This window comes from Crassostrea angulata, chromosome 3 (genome assembly GCF_025612915.1).
Source record: "Crassostrea angulata isolate pt1a10 chromosome 3, ASM2561291v2, whole genome shotgun sequence".
Taxonomy (NCBI): Eukaryota; Metazoa; Mollusca; class Bivalvia; order Ostreida; family Ostreidae; genus Magallana; species Magallana angulata.
Window position 1 is genome coordinate 22,213,417 of NC_069113.1, and position 24,170 is coordinate 22,237,586.

Sequence of the window (24,170 nt, forward strand, 5' to 3'; positions counted from 1 at the left end):
AAAACTCTATCAGCTTTTTTTTTTTTTTTTTTTTTTTTTTTTTTTTTTTTTTTTACACATTTTTTTTTTCTGCATTCGTTTAGGAATTTTTGATTCTTTTCCACTAAACCAGATTTACTAACCTCTTTAAAATAAGGGATTTCAATAAAATTTGAGTAAATGTAGAAGGAAGTTTTTTTCCAAAAAAGGAAATATCTTGCAGAGTTCAAACGACAGGCTAGGGATTTAATTTGTGTTATAACATGAAAAGTTCACAACACTTTGCTTGCACATTGTATTTTTGTTAGTTTTGATTTTCATGGGTCAAAAGCAATAACACAAACTTCTTTAAAACACGGTGTCAGACTTGAAATAGTATACACTCTTAGTGATATGCATTTTATCTCATTTGTTATTCGTAGAAAATGCATGATGTGAGAATTTCAATTTTTAATGGTAAAATGTTATATTTGAAGTCCGGAATGAAGTTGATAATAACAAGAGATGTTTGTAAAACACTTATGCCCCCCTCCCTTGGAAACATCCACAAGAAAATAAACGGAAACGGCAAATAACTGGAATTTTTCTACGTCCAAGGGCCATAACTCTGTCGAAAATTGCTCAATCGTACCCGATATCAAACTTGACTTAGATATTATCATGATAAACCTGTATACCAAATCTCCTTCCAATATGTTCATCCTCTGCGAGGAAAATGAGCGGAAACTGCAAATATTAACTAGAATTTTTCTACGTCCAAGGGCCATAACTCTGTCAAAAATTGCTTGATCGTACCCAATATCGAACTTGACCTAGATATTATCATGATAAACCTGAATACCAAATTTCATTCCAGTATGGTCATCCTCTGCGAAGAAAATGAGCGGAAACTGCAAATATTACTAGAATTTTTCTACGTCCAAGGGCCATAACTCTGTCGAAAATTGCTCGATCGTACCCAATATCGAACTTGACCTAGATATTATCATGATAAACCTGAATACCAAATTTCATTCCAATATGTTCATCCTCTGCGTAGAAAATGAGCGGAAACTACAAATAACTGGAATTTTTCTACGTCCAAGGGCCATAACTCTGTCAAAAAGTGCTCGATCGAACCCAATATCAAACTTGACCTAGATATTATCATGATAAATCTGTATACCAAATTTCATTTCAATATGTTCATCCTCTACGAAGAAAATGAACGGAAACTGTTGGTGGACCGACCGACCGACAGACAGCAGCAAAGCAATATGCCCTCCCTTTTTCGAAGGGGGGCATAAAAATTTGGAAAACATCTAACAATAATGATTTACTCATTGTAACATCTTTACAAAATCAATAGTAATGAGCCATATACCGATTAAAATCAATAAAAAGTACTTCATATATACAACATTGAAGGGACAGTTATGTTACAATTGATAACTATATCTATAAGACAATAAGTAAAGCAGATCTGAATGTGTTAATAAACACTTTTAACCCGGTCCCCAATGTGAACCTTTTCTAGTTCGTACATCAAATAAATGTATTTGCCAAAAAAAATGGATTTTATAAAAGTTTATGGAAAATTATATGTAGTTTAAATCTGTAAAAAAAAATGAAAATAGACTTGATTTCAGTTTTAAAATCCGAAACATGAATTATCACATCAGCCATCTTTTCCGTTGTCTTCATCAAGTCCTTGTGCAAAACTGTAGCTCATCACAGCGAAAAATGTTCTCCATGCACTGTGAACCTCTTGAGTGAAATCGTCCTCTAGATGCTTTTCAATTGTACATAACAGTGCATTTCCAACAGGCTGAAAAGGAAAAAAATGTCATTACAATGGGTGTGATCCTTCATTAAAAACGTGTTAAACAACATCGATATTATCTGCGAATGAACGGAAAGAAAGTGATCAGCAGATGTGGTTCTAAATGCGGAAAATGTGTTAATTTTCCACGTTTTGTTAAATCAATGTTCGTTAAAAGCAACTGTAATCTGTGTTGACCACATGAACTGCTTTTTTCTACTCAAGATAATTATATCTCTCAAGTTTTCTTTGGCTAAGGTTAAAAAATGACTGCCTATTTTATGATATAATACTACATGTATTTGATTTCATTCGCGGCATGGATTAACCTGAACACAATGTAAAATTACCATTTAAGTAGAATTCTATAATAAGGTCCTTAATTACTTTCTGATGTTGTACATGTACATGACAAATAAAAGACAATGTAACAAAGAGATGCCCTCACGCTGTTTCACAAAGCTCGCAACGGTCTTCCTTAATTGGTCGTTACTGTTCATGAAATCAATGTTCTATTCAATATTCTATTATATAGCACTAGCCAAATTATACAGTACGTGAACTTGTAATTTTTACCCAGGATGAAGCCCATATGCAGCTTAAAAATGACATAACAGTATACAGATATGGCGTATCCCATCATAGAAACATACGCAATGTATGATCATATTCAAAAGTGTACTATACATGTTTATTCATCCGCTGAAAAAAAATGCAAAATTATCCTTGAAGTTCGTTCTTGATTGAAAATTTGTTGAAATATTCATTAGAAAAACATTCCTAAAGAAGACTATTTGGCGTTCGTGATTAGTAAGAATCAATTTGTTTTATTATACTTTCATGTTAAATACTAAAATCTGATTGGTTTAGACGCAGTTGATAATCCGTTCTATTACCCTCAGCGTTAGCAACACACTTAGCAACGGGTAACACAACGAATTGTTACATGCACGTAAATCATGCGTGTACGGTTCGCCGTAGAATTTATGTCATTTCTATATAAAAGTAGTAAAAAATTCTCTAAAATTAAGACATTCAGTATAATAAAATAAATAGTGCCTGTTTGGGAGGATAACAGTTGAAATTGACACCCCTCGAAAACCATTGTCAACCTCCGCTTCGCGTCGGTTGACAATGGTTTCTTTGGGGTGTCAATTTCAACTGTTACCCTCCCAAACAGGCATTTTTTATATAATGTTGACCTACAATTATTTATCTACACAGAGTTATCTTGGTTATTTATTCACACTGGCTACAAAAATGCCAGAGTATCAAGAATGTATTAAATTGTTTTGATTTACACTTTTTGAAATAATATATTGTAACGATGATATTGTGAATGTAAACGGAGGAAATGCGTATTCTTTGATACGTTTCATAAATCAATCAATGAGTCAACTATGTACGTTAACATCAAATCAAGAGGACACATTTTCTTTTTAAATATGACGTTTCACTGAAAAGTTTTTACGATGTTTACGCAAATAGAAAAAAAATAGTATAGACAATATACTTTTTACCTCTAGATATTCCTTTTTAGCCCCATATCCTTGATGTTTCACTCCCAGGTCTTTAAGGATAGGATTGAGGCTATCTAAGTCATCAATATGGTTAACAGCATCCCCGATCACGGTAAAAACATTTCTGACGTGGCTTTTAAACATTGGGCTGTCAAAAGGTGCCCCATTTACTTTCATAAAAGAAAATAATGTTTTTAGGTGTGGATTGTCCTGAAGAAGCCTGAAAAAAAGAAACACAATTGAATAATCAAAATGTGATTCATATATCTACGAGCGCTTAAAATTGCTGCATCGCGACAAATATATGCAACATTTAAGGCAGCTAATCAACAAATTCATAGAAACTCGTCATCTGACAGAAATGTTGACTTTAATAATGAAGAGATAAACACCGATCTTGCAAATGCATTCCCCACGGGGAAAAAAATTCAAAAGTGCGAATGCATTTGCCAGCTTAAATGAGACAGACATACATATCAACATATCATAATGATTATCTTAGAATTTCGAGAAGAAACTGTTAATTCGTGACAAAACATTAGAAATAATTATTAATCCATATGTTTAATTTTTAATTAATTTATCCAATAAAGGGAAACGATTTATTCGAACAAAATTTTTCTCAAGATACATATCTATATAAAAAACACATGGCATAAAGTGCTGAATAAATGGAAAGTAAAATACAACACGTATCTATCAGAAACCGAAGCAATATTGCAGTGGAGATATCCTGTTTCGCTGTTATATAAGAATGGGGAAAAACCCCCAAAACATTGTACTTTTGACGTAAATCAAATTTCATCGACCTTTCCTATATATCAATTGTATAAAATTTGCATAGCTAATAATATTTGGTCTCCTCAAGACAGCAACGTTAAACGAGAACTACCTCGCGGCGTTTAAATTTTCCGTGTCAAATGTAAATACATTTTTATCAGCAAAGATTGCGTTTGTAAATAAATAACAACTGTCCCTCTGTGATTAACTTTTCGTTAAAACTATCTGATGCACGAGAAAGTAAAGGGTGAATATGTGAAGGATAAGAGGTTGTTCAAACATTCCAATACATTTGCAAACACCGATCGACGTCCTTCAAAATGTGTGCCTGATGTTAGATGACTTCAACATTTTTATTTACTGCATAGTTCTTTGCTACCTAAGCCCTGTAATTGGTACGCAGTAAGCTTACGCGTAATTTTTTGTAGTGGTAGAATTTTGAGAGCAACAAAGTAAATGCCCTTAAATTATAACTGTCAGCCGAGACACACATGAAGCTACTCATGTATTACGCACTTTAATAAATCATTCTTTTACAAAATATTTCATGAAGACAAGAACCTTACTTTTATAAAAGTCTTTCAGGGTTTGTAACCATGTGCAAAGAATGTTGAACGTTTTACAGTTATACGTGTTGACATGGGAATGCCGATAGACAAATGCCGAACTTTTTTCTTTAATAAAACGGATTATAGGTTTTTTCATTATCAATGGGGTTTTAAAGCAAAATTTAGAGCTCTGTACTTACACTTTGTACATATGTGATCCAGTGTCTGAGAAATCTCCTCTAGAAACAAATAAATTCCACGAATCTTTGACCAGTCGCTTCTCGTCCTCTGAAATCGTCGTCAGCGCCATTTTATTTGACGTACAGCCCATAGTTTTCTCAGCTGTCAAGAATAAGAGTCCGTTTAATTGTACTAATTCACCCATCTTTGATTTTATTTTCAGAACGAGTGCGTAATTCGTACAAATGTTCCTGGTATATATACTTCGTGTTTTACTATTTGGACTGAATTTTTACGATATTTTATTCCAAACTAATGCATTATTTGTCTGTAAACAATAACACTGTTGTTGGAACAAACACGCACTCGGTATGTATAAGATAAACTGATCGAGAAATAAGTGCAATGCCCCGAGGAATGAGAATATTGGAAAAATGTCAATTTGCAATTCTGCTCTGAAATGAATTTCATACAGCTCTGTTTCGTAAGAGGGTTGGTGAAAATTCTAAGCATGTATCGTTTTCGACAGAAGGATTGGCTTTTTGTCAGGTGAAAAAAAATAGTGGTAAATAATGATATGCAAAATAGAAAAAGAAATGATTGTTCTTGGTGAAATTGATCATAACTTTTATGTAATACATCTCTAATGATAGATAATGCTTAAAGAGTCTCAAATGTAAAAAATAAATAAATAAAAATGGGAAAAACACCTGTATACATGTATAGAGCTCCGAGTAATAATGTTACAGTCGTGTACCGTGTAATAATCCATGAATAAACATATTTATTTTGTCATTTCATTTTCATTTTAGCATGGCAATAAATTAACAGGTTTTTTAAAAATTATTTTCATAGTTTGATTTTCAGAGAAAACGTGAATCTCAGAAACGCGGTCGAACATGGACATTAGAATACAAGTATTTATGGAGTCACGCTCTCCGGTGAACCATCCGGAATATGAAGGTAGAAACATTAATTGAAGAAGATGCCGCGGGTTATGTTTTTTCCACAATGACCTCGACCTTCGTAACCCGCATGAATCATCCAAGAGTGCATTTTATCGTTTATATTTTCATTTTACTTTTCACAAAGTTATGAATCGATCGTAAAGAGTAAGTAGAAGAGATTAAGTTGTTATTGTTAAAATTATGCATCAGTACGTTAGATAAAAAATATAGCCAAGTCGCCTAGTATAAATAGGAATTAGAATCTGACATCATCATGATTATAAGCATATTTCATGCAGGTACCGTAAGAAATTGAGGGAATCGTACTTGGTGGATGTAAATATATTGCTATGAAATCTTATTGCGTATTAGTATTCATTTACTCATCGAGGCTAAATATTTAGGTTTAGTTTGAACTTCTATTACATGTAATATATAATGAATATTTGGCTTAAAATAAAATGAAGTCTGTTATTGATTTTTGCTTATACATGTAGATCATTCTGTTAGAAACTAAATTAAAACAATCTCTACGTGGATAATCAAGAACGAAATCACGTCTTAAAAAAGAACATATCATTAATTTACCAATTTAAATATTTGAATAAGATCTTTTTTCCTGTCCGATGCATCGGTAACTACACTGTATGACATCCCCGTTTATCACGTTATTAATTCTCAAATGAAATGTTCCGGGAGTTCATTCAAACTTGATTTCCACTGAAAAATTTAAATATTCGGGATTTAAAGCTCGTTTAAAAAAATGTAAATAAAAGACGCCCGGGAAATATTGTGCTCAATCACTATCTATCAAAATGTTCCTCGGGCAGATTATAGCACCCACATTTTTTAACCTTTTAATATTGATACTTTGTATAAAATAGCGTTTTGCATGTAAAAAAAAATGATGTTCAAAGATCAATCATCCTTTGTAACGAATATTGGCCATAAAAGTCACAAACACCACCGAAAAATAGAAGCATGCTCAACTTTTATTTGTTAAATACATTTAAATTTACATGTACTAAATAAATTGAAAGCGACGCATGTGACAAGTTTTAAAGTTAAATTAATAATCATATTACCTATTATATTCATCATACACTCGACTCTTTAAACACGTCTTAATCAAAGAACTGTAAAACAGGGTTTTTTGTTCTGCAGCGAAATAATATTATTACATTCTTATGGGGTTTTGAACTGTTTACCTATCCTCCTGCCTACATTTCAACTATACATAGTAGACGATATCGGTACATGTGATACCTGAATTTAATTGAATATAATTTATGAATTGAAAAGTAATATTGAAATTCACAAAGGTTAGGGTCCACGGATAAATGAATAATTACTAAATATTCATGTCAATAAAACAACATGTGACTTAACACAACATAAATTGTCCTAAATGTAATTAAAATATGTGGTTACTTGTACGACGCGCATTAAACATTCAGTTTCAATATTAGAAGTAGTTTAAAAACACAGATTGTAAAAATCTTGCAACTACTTGATTTCTGAGGTTAAAGAATCTTCAATTAATTGTCAAGATAAACAAAATGCAACAAACAATTCACCTTAAGACTTGCCCAGTTCCTGTATTCAATGGAAAAAACCTGAAGTTTCGAAGAAGTCGTATCTTTTCTTCCTTAAAGCATCTACATGTAACTGGTCTTGCGTCAAATTTTCGTGATATCATTGCCTATAAGGCTTAAATCTAAATTTAATTACTCTTAGCTTTGGTCCGTTATTTCAATAACGAAGTGTACCCCTCTTAATTCCCTCGCCGTCCATGATCTGGTGAAGATTTTTATTGCTTGCCATCCTTCCAACCCAATACACAAGCCACTGCTAAGTGTACTTATCCCCGGTTTCAATCCAAATTGTAAATTTTTAAATAAGAAAGCCGTGTATGGAACTTAGACACGCGAATTTAAAATCGATTTTCTCCGCAAACATTTTATTGGTAGTACGTTAGTAATAACACGACTTTACAATGGTTTTCGTGTTTGGGTTGTCGAGAGATAATAAAAATATACAACTAGTACATGAGAAAATAATGACCTACTTCTAAAACATCTGATAATACAACTTGACCTTGATAAACATAAATTCAAATTTTTATTTCGAATTATAAGGAAAAAACCCAACGAATATATAAATGTATAATACAGGTAACTTGGTCAGTAATAAGTGTTTATAAATGAACCAAACCACAATAAATTATTAATCTGAAACCACTTATTTTTAATCGGGTTGTCCTTTTGACTAAATCCTTGGCCGAGTTTTCCTCCTACATATTTATAGTACAAAACGAAAATTGTTTCAGATTGGGTGTGACGGTAGGGGAAAGGTACTGCTTAATATGCAATACTCTCAGAATGCTTCTTTGTATGGCATATAACTTAAAACTTAATTATTTGTTATTCATTAACATAATTGAGATTTGGGTAGCTTTTCATAAGTAGCAGATCTACATATGATACTTTTATATTATAGTCGTAATCAACTCACTTGCCTCTGTATATTTCGTTATATGCATGTGCACTCCAGGCTCATAAAATAAATTTAAGCGGGTTTTTGTTCCACATGTAACAAGGGTGATCTGCACGTGAATTCAACTCAATTCACAAATCAGCTACCGTGTTTATCAAACTTTCAGGCTCAAGTAACGAGACGACACAAGTAATAAATATTCTAAAGAATTATGATTTGTTTGTTGTACGTCTTCTCTACAAAATATTCCGAGGAGATAAAATTAATCCGTCCAAAACGAACGTTAATTTTTGTGCGCCGTATATTGCACGCCTTTGTATAAAGAGGGGGGTGGGGGTGGGGGGGGGGGGTGGGACAACACTTTACACATTAATATGATTCGTTTAAACTGAAATTAAAACACAACTGCATGGCTGAATATTAAGAGGACCATCGCAGCTGTGAAAAAACGAATTTTTTTATTTTATTTCAAAAACGTGAGTGTGCCATATCTCATAATATTGTTCTTTAAGTCAATTTTCACTGTTTTATTTTACCACTGTCCCAAAACTGAATTTCAGGTAAAAAAAAAGAAGCTGTTTGAATAAAACAAACTGGGTCTACTACATCCCCACCCTCTCAACTCAACTTTATTCTTCGTTTTATGCATATATGTACGCATTATTTATTCATATAGACTGTTCCATTATTTACAAATAAGTGTATAAGGTTGACAGCTCTACCAATCTTTCGAGTTATAAAATTGTATGAAATTAAAAATGCGTTAGCGTACTATGCATATTTATTTTGATATTTTGAATATCCACCGACTTGGATCCGCAAAAGTGTGTCCACCCCCTTACTCTCATTTTTACTATTTTGTCATAGTTTATCGATAATGAAAGTATGTTTTTAATTAATTTACAATAACTACCAACATTTGTATAAGGTAAAATTCAATTATAGCTTATGGAAACCATATGCCTCGTGTTGAAATATCAAAAGTGTAAGCAGTTTCTCTAGCGCAGGCATGTTTGTGTTTATTGGCAAAATGTCATGATCTATAAGTAATATATGTGTGTACGAAACCAGCTTTTACCATGAAATAAAAAGTATATATGCTCTATTTACCTATTAACGGTAACTTGAATCCGTTGACATTTCTGGAGCATAAAAGTTGGTTACATGAGAAAATATCTTAATCAAAATCAACCAGTTTTTAAATTGCCCAACAAATAGTTATAAACGCAAATATGAGCAGCATTTTAAGGATCCTTGACAACCCGTGACTTTTACTAGTTTATGACAATACGTCACAACATGGCAATTTCACTCATTGTAAAACTGTTTATGCCACCAATATTGAGTGTCTATACCTGGAGTGCGGTGCACGTGGGTAAAACTTCGATCAGTTAACCCGCAGCTCTCGGGTTTAGCATGGACTTTTGTTTTTGGGTAAAAAGCGATACATTTTTAAAAATTGGACCCTAAAGGTAGTTTATTACATCGGTGCTTTTTACGACACTACGTCACAATCTTGCGATTTAAATGTTTTGTTAAAATTCATTGATTCTCTGATAAGAGATGACTTCCTAAACAAGAGAATAGCTGTCAATGTGAAAGCTAACAGGTTTTTCTTTTCTGAGAAGAGTTCTTTATATGTAATATTCTGCAGAAAAGCTGGTATTTTGAACACAAAAATTATCAAAAAGCAAATTTCTTGTAATATAAGCATCTCCGATATTTGTAAAATTAAACTGCAGAACAAAATGATTCCTATCTTGAAAACTGTAGGAGGAGTTATATATCCGTAAAAAAGGAATATAGTCATTTCAAGCATATCTTTTACAACATATACCATAGTATAGCCTAGCATTGAAATCTCATAGCATAACATTGGAATTTCATACCATAGTATTGGAATAGCATACCATAGCATAGAATCCAAGAGATTCTCATTCGTTATAGCATACCATAGCATTAACATAGCATCCAATAGGATTTTAATCTGTTTTAAATGTTTTTATTTAAAAGAATAAATATTCACATTGAAGATTGGTGGTAAAATTTGGCCTCTCTATATCTTATTTCGAAATGTTTGGAATTCTCCTATGTATGGAGGTGTTTTTGTTCAAATCTCATAGCATAGCATAAATAATATATCATACAATGTATAATTAATCCCTTAATTTCAATTTCTCATGGCAGAGCATAAATATCTCATAGCATTGCATTGAATCCCATAGCATATCATTAAATGCGCATACCATAGCTTAGATAAAACAAGAGATGTTTGTAAAATACTTATGCCCCCTCCTTTTGAAACATCCACAAAGAAAAACGTAAACTGCAAATATTTAGAATTTTTAGTCCTAGGGGCATAACTCAGTCGAAAATTGCTCTATCATACCAGAATCAAACTTGATCTTGAAATTATTTAGATAAACCTGTATACTAAATTTCATATCAATATGTGCACCGTCTGCGAAGGAAATGAGCGGAAACTGCAAATAATTGGAATTTTTATACGTCCAAGAACCATAACTCTGTCAAAAAATTGCTCGATCGTACCCAATATCGAACTTGACCTAGATATTATCATGATTAACCTGTATACCAAATTTCATTTAAATATGTTCATTTTCTGCGAAGAAATGAACGGAAACTGCAAATAACTGGAATTTTTTTACGTCCAAGGGCCATAACTCTGTCAAAAATTGCTCGATCGTACACAATATAGACCTTGACATAGATATTATCATAATAAACCTGTATGCCAAATTTCATTTCAATATGTCCATCTTCTGATAAGAAAATGAACGGAAACTGTTGGTGGACCGACCGACAGACAGGAGCAAAGCAATAGGCCCTCCCTTCTTCTTCGAAGGGGGAGGGGGGGGGGGAGGGGCATAATAATAATAGATATGCATGAAATGACTGTAAAAACTTGTAAACAAAATGCATATAAAGCATATATACAAGATGCTTTATTCCACATTTCTTGATGCTATCTGTGTAATACTTTTTATGGATAACAATGGGTCAGAGGACATAAATGACGTACCACTTTATGACTTTTCACAAATTACACTCAATGATAGCATTTAATTACTTAATGAGCTGGTGAGGAAGTATTTCTTTAAAGATGCTGAAGACATTGTTGAAGAAATCACAAATGTTTTTGAAAATCCTCAGCATGAGGAAATTTACCGGACCTCGTCAATAGAAAATGGCCATTTTAAGTGTCATCATTGTGAAGTATAAAAGACTAAGTTCTTTAAAAGCATAAAAAATCTCGAATCGAATGCATGGAGTTTCTATAAAAAAAACCCAAAGAAAAAGAAAGAACCCAGCAGTGATGAATTGCAAGATTATGTTTAAATTCTTTTCAAACTCACTATGCTCCATCGCAACTTTGACAGTGGTATATATATATTGGGGACGCAGGACGATGCATAAGTTCTGCTAAGTATGAGCTTCCAATTTATCATAAGACAAACAAAATCAAGTATACTATCTGCTTCATTCAAACGACTGCATTATCTTCAGGACTTCTTACCCCTGACCATGATAAGCGCTTTATTGCAAACAGATTTGTTACATCCAAGGTTACAAAAATAATAATATTGCACTTGATGAGTACATTGAAATGTTAAACAGGGACATCAATGCATCATGTACAAGACAGCAATTAAAAACATTTTAAAGAGTATCCGTTACTTGTAGAGTTTACAAAACAATTTGAAGAGGCTGGTGAATTGGGTCAAAGAAAAAGATTTCTTCACCTGCCTTCTTATGCATCTGATGCCGAGAAGGTTGTAAAGGGTTTATTACAGAAACACGTATTACAGAAAGTGGAAAACAAGAACTAAATGTTAAACACCTGGCTTAGACAGGAATCAAATTTCCAATTGTTATGTAGGCTTTTCAACTATGCTGCGCCGCCACAGACAATGGTCACCATATGGATGATTTAAAGACTGTCCATTTGAACTGGTTAAGTTTGACTGTTAAGTTATCATGTATTTGTCATAACTTTGCAGGGGACCTTCATGAGATAATTATAGTAGCTGCATCAATTATGATTGTCTCGATGACATATCTTTTGATTACTGGTATATTAAATTCTCTTAGTTTCAGTAGAAACTATCTTTAAAAACTGGCATGTGGCATGCACCGGCACATGTACATGATAAAGCATCGGGTACAATAATTGTTATGAACAACTTTTTTTTCTACAATTAATTATCCAAGCAACCATATATAGCATGCTTACTTTTGTTGTATTTTAATGTGCTTAATCTGCGTCAAAACATGATATACTCCAATTGAACCGTAGGCACTGACATGATAGTATCGCAGAGAATAGTAATTCAGATTCTGATTGGCTAGGAGTCTGTTTCTAAAATTACACAGGAAAACTGAACGAGTTATTTATAACCTCGAAGGAAAAACATGGATGCCAAACAAGTCGCGGCCGTAGAATTTGTCATAGAAGGACATTATCTTATATTAGGACAGAGTGGTACGGTGAAAAGCTATTTAATCGATAAAATACGTGAAAAGTTTAAAAACTCTGGAAAATGTATATCTGTAACAGGAACTACAGGCGTGGCGTCCCTGAACATCGGTGGTGTGTCAATTCACTCGTGGTCGGGTATTGGAGATGGCAGATTTTCTGATGAAAAACTGCATACGAAAATTTTACATGATGAACATTTCGTAAAATACATGTACAAAGACAACATACAGAAAAGATAAATATTTTATAAGATGAACTTTACCCACTTTGAATAATTCAAGAGGGGCTTCTCAATACATTTGCGTAAATAAGAAGCTCATATGTGTACCTGATATTAATTAATTAGTTAGTTTCATCCCAACCCCAGCCAAATAAGGGGGGGGGGGCGGGGCTCTGGATCTTGGTGTTATCCCCCCGACACATTTCTGTAAAAAAAAGTTTGCCCAAAGTTTATTTAAATTATTTATGAATACCATTAAACTATATGTGGCAAACTTTTTTTTCACAGAGTCAGTTGTCGGCGAGATTGACAGGCACTCAGATTAAAAAAAAAAACCCTCCTTGGTATTATACAGAATTATAAGCATTGTATGCTGTAGGATTTTTTTTTAGTAAAATAAGAACCGATTGACTGCGATTTTTTAAATTGCAAAATACACACAGCCCATTGTAAACTATGTAACGTTAACTATATTGAAAAAAATTGTTTGTATTTTTCTTTATATGTGTAAGCTGTCTATTATATAGTTATTCATTTAATTCATAGTTAAACGTTGTATTTAATTCATACTATGAACAAAATCCTTCTTTTTGCTCCATTGCAAAATTCACTGTGTTTTCAAATTCTACCGCCTGATATGTTTTCAAAATCCACTATCCAGTGATTATCTTCTTCTTTCTTCCAACGCAATGAAAATTCTCGAGGTGTACCGAAAACCTTGGAATTCACCAGTAACTAAAAATAGCAGCTAGCATTGGCTGATGATCAATTCATATTTAATAAACGAAACGTTTATTTCGCAATATTTTATTTTATTTAAACATCTTTAGTTTTTTGCAAATTTTAGACACTGAAAATGTATTTCAAATCACGTCATTTTATTTTTTTTATTCTCTGCGATACTATCATGTCAGTCCCTACGGTTCAATTGGAGTCTATCATGTTTTGACGCAGATTATGCACATTTGAATACAACAAAAGTAAGCATGCTATAAATGGTTGTTTAAGTAATTTATTGTAGAAGAAAATGGTACTAAACACTTTTGCAGTGCATTTCGTATAAAAGCGAAAACGACTGCAACACACGGGAGGGGGTGGTTTACCTCAATCGGAGTTAAATACCTTGTGTTATTATTATACTATAGGGTCAATTTTTTTTCTCAGAAACAAGTGCCTGTGATTAGGCGGACCAAAAAGAATAATCTTGTAAATGCCTTTGAAATCCATACCCATGGTATTGTTAGAAATAATAACTCTTGTAGGGCTTTCCTTTTCTCGAATCAAAGATAATCTGTTTTCATTATAAAATTGTGCATTTATTGAATTGCAAAATACACGAGTTTGTGGAAATTTATTTTCCCATGCCCAAAAGCCCATCAACTAACCATGTCATTGCCATTTCAATGTCATTCGCCACTTTGATCACAACATATTTAATGTTCCTCTTGTCGGGAGATACATACACAAAGGTAAAACCAGGCTGAAAAGAGACAGCTTTCGAAAAAACACGTTTCTGTACTTTCAATGCAGTTGAAAGATGGGTCGCAGTTCTCTAAGATCACCATACTATTTCTACACGCTTTCTTTTGAACATGTTTATCAGCTTGTCCCCTGAAATATTAGGTTACATTGTGTAAAGAACAGCAGTTGGTGCAATTCATGGGCAATTGTTGACACCATTTAAGCTTATTTTACAATTCTTTGAGCTCTAATAGATTCTTGGTTTACGAAATTAGTTTTGATAGAACGAGATTCATAATTAGTAATAAATGTATAATTTTGTTTACCGGGTATTTATTTAAATAGCTTGTACATGTTACAAAATCTTACTATCGTGTTTCCCACCCCCAAGATGGCGAGATAGTCGGGGAAACCGATAGGAATGAATAACAACTTACCAGGTAGGCGTTAAATATCTTTATATACTTATTTCTAAGTATCTTGAACAAAACGTGCGTCTTGCGTTCTGCAGACTATCTCTCTCTATATCTCTATGTGCATGGGCGAACTCATCTGGTGCCCGATGAATTCGTCCCGCACTAAAAATAGTGGGCATAATCACCACACTCCCCCCGATTTTAAGAACCTGACCCCCGATATTACAAAAACAATGACATATACATTAATACAATTTTAACACCTATGATTGACAATACCAAGATAATTAACTAAAACATTGTGATTTGCCATTACTCAGAAAAACAGATATTAATAGTTCATAAATCATGACCAAATAAAAATTACCTGTCAATCAATCACAGGTAATGGCTGTCCGAAATGGAAGCATGATGATCCCAGGCCTTCTCGTCTCTCCCGGTGGTCCATGGTCTCTCATCCATAGCGATCCCTTCGCTGGAAACCAACTTAAAGGAATGTAAAAATATCCTGGGATGATACACGGCATGTAGAAAGACAGGCGATCAGTATTTCTGGCCCAGCTGCTTTGCGAAGAAGGTGCAGAGGTTCCTTGTCACCGCCTCTGCAAGGTGTTCCACGGATTCTCCGCGTAGGGTTGCCACCAATTGGTAGACCTTTCCAAGATGTTTTGGCGTCATTGGTCGGCCAACCCCACATGGCAGGTATGGACTGTCGGTCTCTACCAGTATCCGATCCTGTGGAATAGCTCTAACGCCTTCCTGTTGGGTATCCAACATGCTGCTGACCCTTCCGCTCACCCCAAAGTACACCGGCCTCCCGGTATCTATCCAGAGTTTGATCTGAGCTGGGCCCCTTAAGAAGCAGTGCAGATAGATAGGTGCCTGGATAGACACGCACAACCCATCAAAAAGGGTTATGCAGTCTTGGGTGGTAACTAGACTGCAGCTGTTCTCATCTGCACCTTTCAGATGCAACACAGTATTGGAGGATGGGTCAACTCTACGGAAAAATTCAGCAAGAATGAACTTTTGCTGGGGGTGATGTTCTTTGGCAGAGTAGTCCAGACCTATCTCTCCAACAGCCCAGCCCTTGCTATTGCACAAACTCATGGTAGCCACCACATCAGCCCTTGTTGCTCGATATGCCTCCTTCGGGTGGATCCCCTTCGCAATCACCAACCCACTCTCTTACCTCATTGGGATGCGGGCCTCCTCCATTCCATAAACAAAGCACCCACCGGAAATGGTGACTGGCACTAAGGAAGGTCGGCTGTCTAGGGCCGCGGCATTCATTGCTCCTGTAAATGGAGCTGGCATCCGTCCAGGGTGCCAATGGCAGTCCACCACCGCCAACCGGTGACCAGGCAACTCAGGGGGATCACTAACAGGGGGATCACTAGCGGGTAGTTCCGCTTTCACCGGCACACGGTGACCGTCCTGTTCTGGCTCCTGAATCCCCTCTCTCGACACAGAGATATTTGATCTAGAGCGAGAAAAATAGGTATCCCATCTCCCCTTCTTAACGGCTATGTTAATCCCCATTGCCATCAATCTTGGATGGACTAAAAGAGCCACATGGCCGATTCTGCCTTGGCTTATCCCGGCAATCAGTACACTACTTTGGCTGTCAGGTCCAAAAAGTGTGAGACCCTGTTCCACACCTCCTGCACGGACCTGGAGAACGTCCAGTCCACTCTCCCCAGTCGTCTCTCAACCCACGCCCTCAACCTCTCCAGGGACTGCAATACATGCTCTCTCTGGTGTGTTTGAAATACCTCAGCGGATAGATCCGCTAGGAAAGACACAAACTCCTCAGGAGTCTGTGCCCCTCCAGCATGATCCCTCCAAATGTGGTACAGCATCGGTGTAGCTCCCGAAAATGTCTCCCCTTTCCCTTTGTGTGGGCTCTCTCCTGACAAGGACGCATGCCAACTTCCACAACAACTGTCATACTGGCCCAGTTCTCCTGTCCAACTGGCTCCTGCAGTCCACCAGCACTCTCCTCCTCGAACATACCATCCTCCTCATCGAACACATACAATTCAAATTGCTCCTTCATCGCTGAATTTAAAATTAAAATATAACATTAGCAAATAAATTATATCCAGGGACACTCGGAAACCAATTTTATATCTTACAAGCTCTAGGTTTTTAATGAGTGCTGATAAAACAACCCAAAACTTTTATAATATTCCCTACTGCCCATCTCTTAGAGAACACTCAGGGCACGTATACCGAGGTATCCTTTCTGCAATTTCAGCAGTAATACCCACACATTCCGGATGAAACCAGTCTCTGCAGGAATCACATTGCACCATTAACCTTTTCGGATTTTGTTTTTTACACACACAATATGACCTCCGTACCTTTAACCGTCCCCGCTTTAGCGGTTTTGTTAAAATAGTTTCATCATGTTTAGTAATACCCTTTGAATGAGACCTTGTACCCCTGAATCGTCCATCAGGCTGTTAGTCCAGAAGAGGCAAAGCAGCTAAAGTCGGACGTTTTTTAAAATTCCGCCGCTATATCGCCCAGTGTCCTTTCATGCTTTGTTGGCTATATATAGAACACCAACACTGCATAAACCTATATACTGTCTTCATTTGTAACGGAAGTTCTCATTGGTTGGCTGTATTTAAAAGGCTTTAATAAGCGATTAAAAGTGTTTCAGTTGAGGCATTGAAAGTCGGCCAGGAACATGCAATGTCGGACGGTAGGAATTTAAAGTCGGACATTTACAATCTAAACCTAAATATTTACCTAAACATGTATTCTTATTTGATTTTGCAACATTTGAATATGGAAACAACATTTCTTTAGGTTCTGAAGTTTTCATGTTGGAGATATACGTTAAATTAAAGATAATTTTTTCCATATTAGCGGCTGTTTCAGACAAAGACATGATTGCTATAATAGTCCTAAATAACTTGTTTCATTTGAAGTGAACCTTAATTAAAACAAGAGGAAATGGATAAGATAAAATCAATTCATCCTATTCTTGTGGCAATATATGTAAAACAAACTTTTAAAACCCAGTCAACATGGCCATGCAGTATATATACCCTGTCTAACCTTCCTTTCGTAAAATCTGGTAAGTATATTTAGTTACATGCGGGGTAAAATCTTTTTAAAGTAAACAAACAATTTTATTTCCGATTTATTGTTTAATCAATTTCCAATAATTTATAAGAACTTTGTTTATTTTTTTGATTTTTTATTCCGTGCCTTCTCTTTCTATATTTTCCTTAATTCCAATAATTCTCTTTTCTCTTCAATAACTTCTGTTGCTGTCAAAATTCTGTGGGATGTTTTTGCTTTGCTCTTCTTTGCATGCTTTTGGGGTGCGGGCGTTGGTGGAAGAAAAATACTTTCCACGGCTTCGTTCCACATGGACTCGACACTTGTTTCATTTACCTTAGAAAGGTTCAAAGATGAGGATGATATCGGTGCAATTCCACATGCTTCAGGGCTGCCTGCGCTTGCAACCACTTCTATTTCTCCAGTGTTAATGAGGGATAGCAATAGATCAGGATCGTCAAGACTCATGGAAGTAGACGCATCGGATTCAAGGGGAAGAATTGCATTATATGATGCAGCAGATTCAAAGGGAAGAATTGCATTAAATGAATCTTGACAAGACTCAGCAACAGCGGACGTTTGGCTCTCTGATTTAGAAAATGATGGATCGTGGGAGGGAGGGAAGAACGTAGGTAGTTCTTGTGCATGTTGCACAGTGGTCGCCGTGGCATCTGGGGGTGTTGACAATGATGCCGACGGTTTAGGACGGGGAGTCTCTGTTGCCAAGGAAGGATCGTACATCTCGCTGGAGATCGCATCTCGATTAAACGGCACAATGCCACATGATCTGAAACCATTCATTATGTTTTCCTTGTTTACACCAGACTCCCAGGCCTTTTTAAAAAGACTAGGGAAAGTTTGCTTGTTCACGGCATGATATGGAGCCTGTAACAAGAATTCAGAGCAGGCCGTGTCGTATGCTTTGTTGAAGGGACCAAAGACAGAACGATCAAGTGGCTGAAGTGCATGGGTTGTGTGAGGAGGGAGACAGAATATTTCAATGTTTTCGTGAATGGCCAATTCTAGCAACCCAAGACTCTCGTGAGAAGAATGACCATCTAAGAGAAGAAGTTGGGGGCGTTCGGGCCCACAGTGCTGAAGAAATACCTCCCGAAACCATTTCTCCGCGATTTCCTCGTTTATCCACCCATTCTCTTGGAAAGCGAAGATGGTACCATCTGGGGCATCTACAACATTTAAACCATGAAGGGATGCAGAGGTTTTCCCCTTAACAATGATCATTGGGACCATCTTTTCCCCCGCGCCGTTAACACAAGCCATGATGGTTATGTTTGTCCTGTTTTCTGAAACCCTGCTGACAACATTTTTAGCACCCTTTTGTGCAATTACCTTTCTTGAGTTATGTTGAAACTGTTTCCCAGTCTCATCACAGTTCCAGATCTGATTAGGTTTATGCTCAAGCTTTAGCTCGGATATTTTTTGACCTAGGTCATTCATGTATCTTTCGACAACCGTGGGATTCAACATCCTTGCCCGAGAATTTCCCAGTTTTTCTGGTTTTCTGATGGCAAGCTCTGGGTGACGTTTTTTAAAGCAGTTCCACCACCCTCTCCCGGGAGCGCCATTTTTGAAGACCGAGACCCGAAGGCGTTTGCATAATAGTGCTGTGCGCTGAAAAAGCTGCGCACGTGAAACTCCCATACCCCTCTTCCAGGCCTCAACATTTTCAGCTATTTAATTTTCGACACATTCGGGGAGAGATGGTTTTCGCCCTATATTTGCATCAATTTCACTTCTACCAGTAACTTTGTCGGAAATTGTTGATTTGGGGACATGAAATGTCTCTGCAGCTTTCCTAATTGACATTAGATTTGAACGAACTGCCTCCACGGCTTTGACCAGATCAGAATGATGATATTGCATTAATTTTCGTCCCCGCTTCTTATTAGGACCGTTTCTTTTGGGTTTTGTCATGACGAAGTTGATCTGCAAGTCAAAAATGGTGTTTTGATTTTTTGTTTAATTATTTTAATTTTTTATTTTCCGCTAAGGTCAAATTCTGCTAATAGGTTCTTTTTCAAAACTATTCAATAAAAAAAACAACAACAGATTTACAGGTCTTTCAAATGACACGCAAAATTTACGCGGGATGGGTGGGGTGCTGCCGACTTGTAAATTAAGATAAAAGGTATATTCTTGAACACCACCCACTCAAAAATATATTTAGTGTTTTTAACACTAATGTTAACTTGCATTTATCAAGAATTAGTCAACTAAATAAACAAATAACGAAAAAAAAGTAGTTGCTTGTTTTAATTATTGTACACGTAGTTAAAATATTTTCAGATCAATCGCGTGACCTTCCAACAATTCCTTTATTTTTGGAATGTGTTCATTATCTGTCTTGAACCCTAAGTTGCATCGCTGTTTCGGTCCGGAGTATGGACTAAACTTGGTAGGTTCGTCCTTTGCTTTAAGGTATACCAAACCACGTGGCAAGTTTTTCTCGAATAATCGCACTAAAACTTTCGCATAAACCTTTTGAAGATAAGCACATGTATTTGTCATTTCTCTGTCTTTAAAAATTGCGACAGCATTTTATCAAAATGATTGTCAGGCTCGTTTTTAACGTACAAAACGTCGTCGATTTGTAGGCTTCTTTGACCCCAGTGGTGCATTCCTACAGCATAAACGCCTTTGATAATAACGTTCTTCATTGTTTTCCTGAAATAAATTTAATGAAAATTTGTATTTTAATTCATATTTTGTATCTCTTTTTATTTTCATGAATTGCGCTTAGCCTATCAGCAGAATTTGATATGCAGATCGATATTTTAAACTGAGTTGATTTTTAAAAAATAAATGCATGCATACTTTAGTGGAAAAATAACTGAGGAAAACATAGAACACAAGTTATAAATCAAATTAATTTTTTAAAATTATTATTTGCCCATAATTTATAACATTGCTTAAATTTTATTTAATTTAAAATGATTGCATTCTATTATAAGGCTTGTATTTAAACAATAAATATTGTTATGATCTCTAGAATAATTCATAAAAATAATTCCATTATCAAAACAAATTTCAAAATATGTGTTATATGTTTTTCCAATGTAAAAAATCTCGAAGAAATTTGAATGCGTATTGTCCGACTTTAAATTCTCCCCTGTCCGACTTAAAATGTCAAGGAATCTAAAGTCGGACAGTTTGATTTTTATTATTTTTTAAATAAAAATAATCTATTTATAATTTAGTTTATAGATTTTAATTTTTTAAAAACCTTTCTTCTATACTACTTCAGTTTAAAAAACGTTATACATACAGCAAATGAAATTTTTCGCTCAGGGTTATTGTTTGCTTGAATGACTTTGAAATTTCCGCTGCTAACAGCTTTTGTCCGGATCTCCGAGATGCGCATATTTTGTTCAGATTTTAGGGGTTATTTCAAACGTTTTCACGACTCCAGCTTGTAAGGAAAGAACCAATGAAACTTCACCTTGTGGGTACGTAATAAATAAACACAAGACATTGAACATACTTAATATTTTATTCATGTAATAGAAAAACGTCCGACTTTTAATGCTGTCCGACTTTAGCTGCTTCTCCCCTAAAGAAGTATTGACCTTAAACAAATTGCAACAAATTTTTTTTTATAGCAGTTCAACGGTGTTTTGTTCGTAATCTAAATAAGAAAAATCCACTTCAAAATATTGTAATTTAAAATATTTTTTATCGAATAAAACTCGATATATTTTGTATACGGTCAATGTCTTTTATGCGCTACTGTACCTCAAGTTTAAGACGTATTATTGGTGGATCTTACGTCAACAACATCATGAGAGATGAGAATTTATGAGAATTTTTTGTACCTTGCAGTATTTCTAGGAGGTAAGTAATAATTGAATATATGCAGTAAAATATTATAAAACATTTTTACATGTTTTGATCTTCTTCCATTTAAAAAATAGTAAATCCACATCAGACGTGAATCGGTCAGTAGTACGATCTCGAAGTTAATTGAAAATTTTATAAGTGCGCTTTAGCGCACGCAATGAAATTATAATTTTATGAGTAAACTGAAGTAAGGTATAATGATGTATACTTCCGCGTTTCCTCGATTCGCAAGCCCTTTAAAGTTATCGGGATCGAGATCCAAATATTATTAAAACTTCCTTCTGACGATGGCGAGCGATCAAAGACTGACTTCTGCTAGCATATAAATAAATACACAATTTGTTATCAAAATCAAAACGACTTTATTCCATATAAGATGCAAGGTAACATTTTTGTGGAATGTAACTATCTGGTTGAAGTTATAAACAAAATTTTGAAAAATAATAATATCAGCTGATAAGTTGAGTCCTTTAATGTCTGTCTGTCCTGCATGGGCACCACCGGCACCAGACCTGTCAACTGTTATAATCCCTCTTCATCTGGTACAGCATTTAAGTCTTGTCTCTGAAAACAGAAACGACTATAAATCACAACGACTATTATATATATATGCATTCTTGTTTTGTTTTTGTTTGTTTGTTTGTTTGTTTGTTTTTTTATACTGTGGTAAATTATGCATTGTATGTTATAAACTGATAAACATAAGTAAACTGATTTGGGAAGATGGGCTGGGTGGGAATGTTATACCTTACTTCAGTTTACTCATAAAATTATAATTTCATTGCGTGCGCTAAAGCGCACTTATAAAATTTTCAATTTGATTTCGTAAACTGAAGTAAGGTATAATGATGTATTGTTTAAAGCCCATTAGAATTATAGTTTCAAAACAATTTCCTGAAATTTGTTATCATCATCAACAATTGGACGATTGTAGAACTTTTTGAAAGTTTTACAAGACCTCCAATTTCCTTTGTTGATAATCTGTTCAATTGATAAACCATACTTGTTAGCTTTGGAAGTACTTGCACCTCTTGTTGAGTGGGGTTTGAAAACTGAGACATCTATTCCAGACAGTGCTAACAGATTTTTCAGCCAATTTGCTATTGTACCCTTTTAAATGCTTTATGTGGTTTTATGAAACTTGCAAACAACTGCTTTTCTTCTGCCCTTATTATTTTGGTTTTCTCCAAATATTCCATTGTACAAGAAATTATATCTAATTTTGGGTGTTCTTCATATTTTGTGAACTTGACCGAAATTGGGCTTTGTCCCACTCTCCTTGACTTTGTTAAACTTTTCAAAGTAAATATAATTTCATCTTCAGTGATGTTCATGTTCTCAATATCAAATTTGTGAATTTCAGATGACCTGCTTGCTGAGGCAAGAGCCATTAACATACACAGCTTCATTGAAATTTCCTTTAATGACAAATCTTTGTTATTTTCCATGCCTATGATATATGAGAGCACTTTATTTACATCCCACATTTGCATGTATCTTGGCCTTGGTGGGTTTTTGTTGAAAATTCCTGTCATAAGTTGACAAATGAGGTCATGTTTACCAATTTTGTTGCCTTCAATTCCCGCATGGAATGCAGATATTGCAGACCTGTAGCTGTTAATTGTCCTATACTCATAGCCTTTTGCATATAACTTTGCCAAAAAATCAGCTACATATTCCACAGAGGTTTGAAATGGATCAATTTGTTTTGATTGACACCAGCTATCCCACTGTCTCCAGCAGCTGTTGTAAGCTGTCTGAGTTCCTTGTCTCCAACCTGCAGCCAAGAGTTCGGAAGTTTGTTTCGAAACTCCTGCTGCTTGTTTTTGTCTCCTGAAACCTTCCAAGCCACTAGCTTTAAGGTTTGATTGCTGACTAGTGGATGCACTACTCCCTCTGGTGACAGTAGCAGGTTTTTCATGGGAGGTAAAAGAATTGGGTTGTCTATTGACAAGGTCAGAAGTACTGGATAGTATGGTTGAGTCTGCCATGCTGGAGTTATTATGACAATTTCTGACTTTTCTTTCAGAACTTTGGACAAACATTTTGTTATTAGACAAAATGGAGGGAAAGCATACCCTCTTTTGTTGTTCCAGGGTATCTGGAATGCATCCATTCCCATTGCATATGGGTCTGGACGCCAACTCATGTAATTTTCCAGTTGTGTGTTCAACCTGTCTGCAAAGAGATCTATTTTTAATGGCCCCCACATCTGATTTATTTGTTTGAATATTCCCTTGTTCAGTATCCAGTTGCTGGTATCCCTCATCTGACGACTCTCCAAGTCTGCTTTGACATTCTGTATTCCGGGTATATGTTCTGCAGTAATCATGATCTTTTTGGATAGACAGTGAGTCCAAATCTGTTTTGTTGTTTGTACTAACA

At 35.2% G+C, this 24,170-nt stretch overlaps 2 protein-coding genes and 1 pseudogene across 3 annotated transcripts; all 3 read right to left on the minus strand.

Annotated features, from left to right (window-relative positions):
• Nucleotides 1-1,281: 1,281 nt before the first annotated feature.
• Nucleotides 1,282-7,594, minus strand: LOC128177048 (neuroglobin-like). Of its 2 annotated transcripts, XM_052843568.1 has the most exons (4): nt 7,333-7,594; nt 4,829-4,970; nt 3,301-3,520; nt 1,282-1,786 (listed from the first exon to the last, which is right to left on the minus strand). In XM_052843568.1, exons 2-4 carry the CDS (start codon nt 4,957-4,959, stop codon nt 1,637-1,639), a joined length of 501 nt encoding a protein of 166 aa, XP_052699528.1. In that variant the 5' UTR covers nt 4,960-4,970; nt 7,333-7,594; the 3' UTR covers nt 1,282-1,636. The 2 variants fall into 2 exon arrangements, with proteins under 2 accessions (XP_052699528.1, XP_052699527.1); XM_052843567.1 differs by lacking the exon at nt 7,333-7,594 and having other exon boundaries at nt 4,829-5,173.
• A 6,496-nt stretch (nt 7,595-14,090) lies between these two features.
• On the minus strand, nt 14,091-16,731 carry LOC128175183 (uncharacterized metal-dependent hydrolase HI_0454-like; annotated as a pseudogene).
• A 1,094-nt stretch (nt 16,732-17,825) lies between these two features.
• Nucleotides 17,826-19,605, minus strand: LOC128175181 (uncharacterized). The gene has a single exon (XM_052840624.1). The coding sequence runs from the start codon at nt 19,587-19,589 to the stop codon at nt 18,084-18,086; it is 1,506 nt and encodes a 501-aa protein (XP_052696584.1). The 5' UTR covers nt 19,590-19,605; the 3' UTR covers nt 17,826-18,083.
• Nucleotides 19,606-24,170: the final 4,565 nt, after the last annotated feature.

Coding starts and splice junctions, on each gene's coding strand:
- LOC128177048 (XM_052843567.1), bottom strand. CDS start 5,013: ATGGGTGAATTAGTACAATTAAACGGACTCTTATTCTTGACAGCTGAG. Junction 3,521..4,828: donor GGATCACATATGTACAAAGT/GTAAGTACAGAG, acceptor TCTTTTTTTCAG/GCTTCTTCAGGACAATCCAC. Junction 1,787..3,300: donor CTAAAAAGGAATATCTAGAG/GTAAAAAGTATA, acceptor TTTCCTTTTCAG/CCTGTTGGAAATGCACTGTT.
- LOC128175181 (XM_052840624.1), bottom strand. CDS start 19,589: ATGGGAGTTTCACGTGCGCAGCTTTTTCAGCGCACAGCACTATTATGC.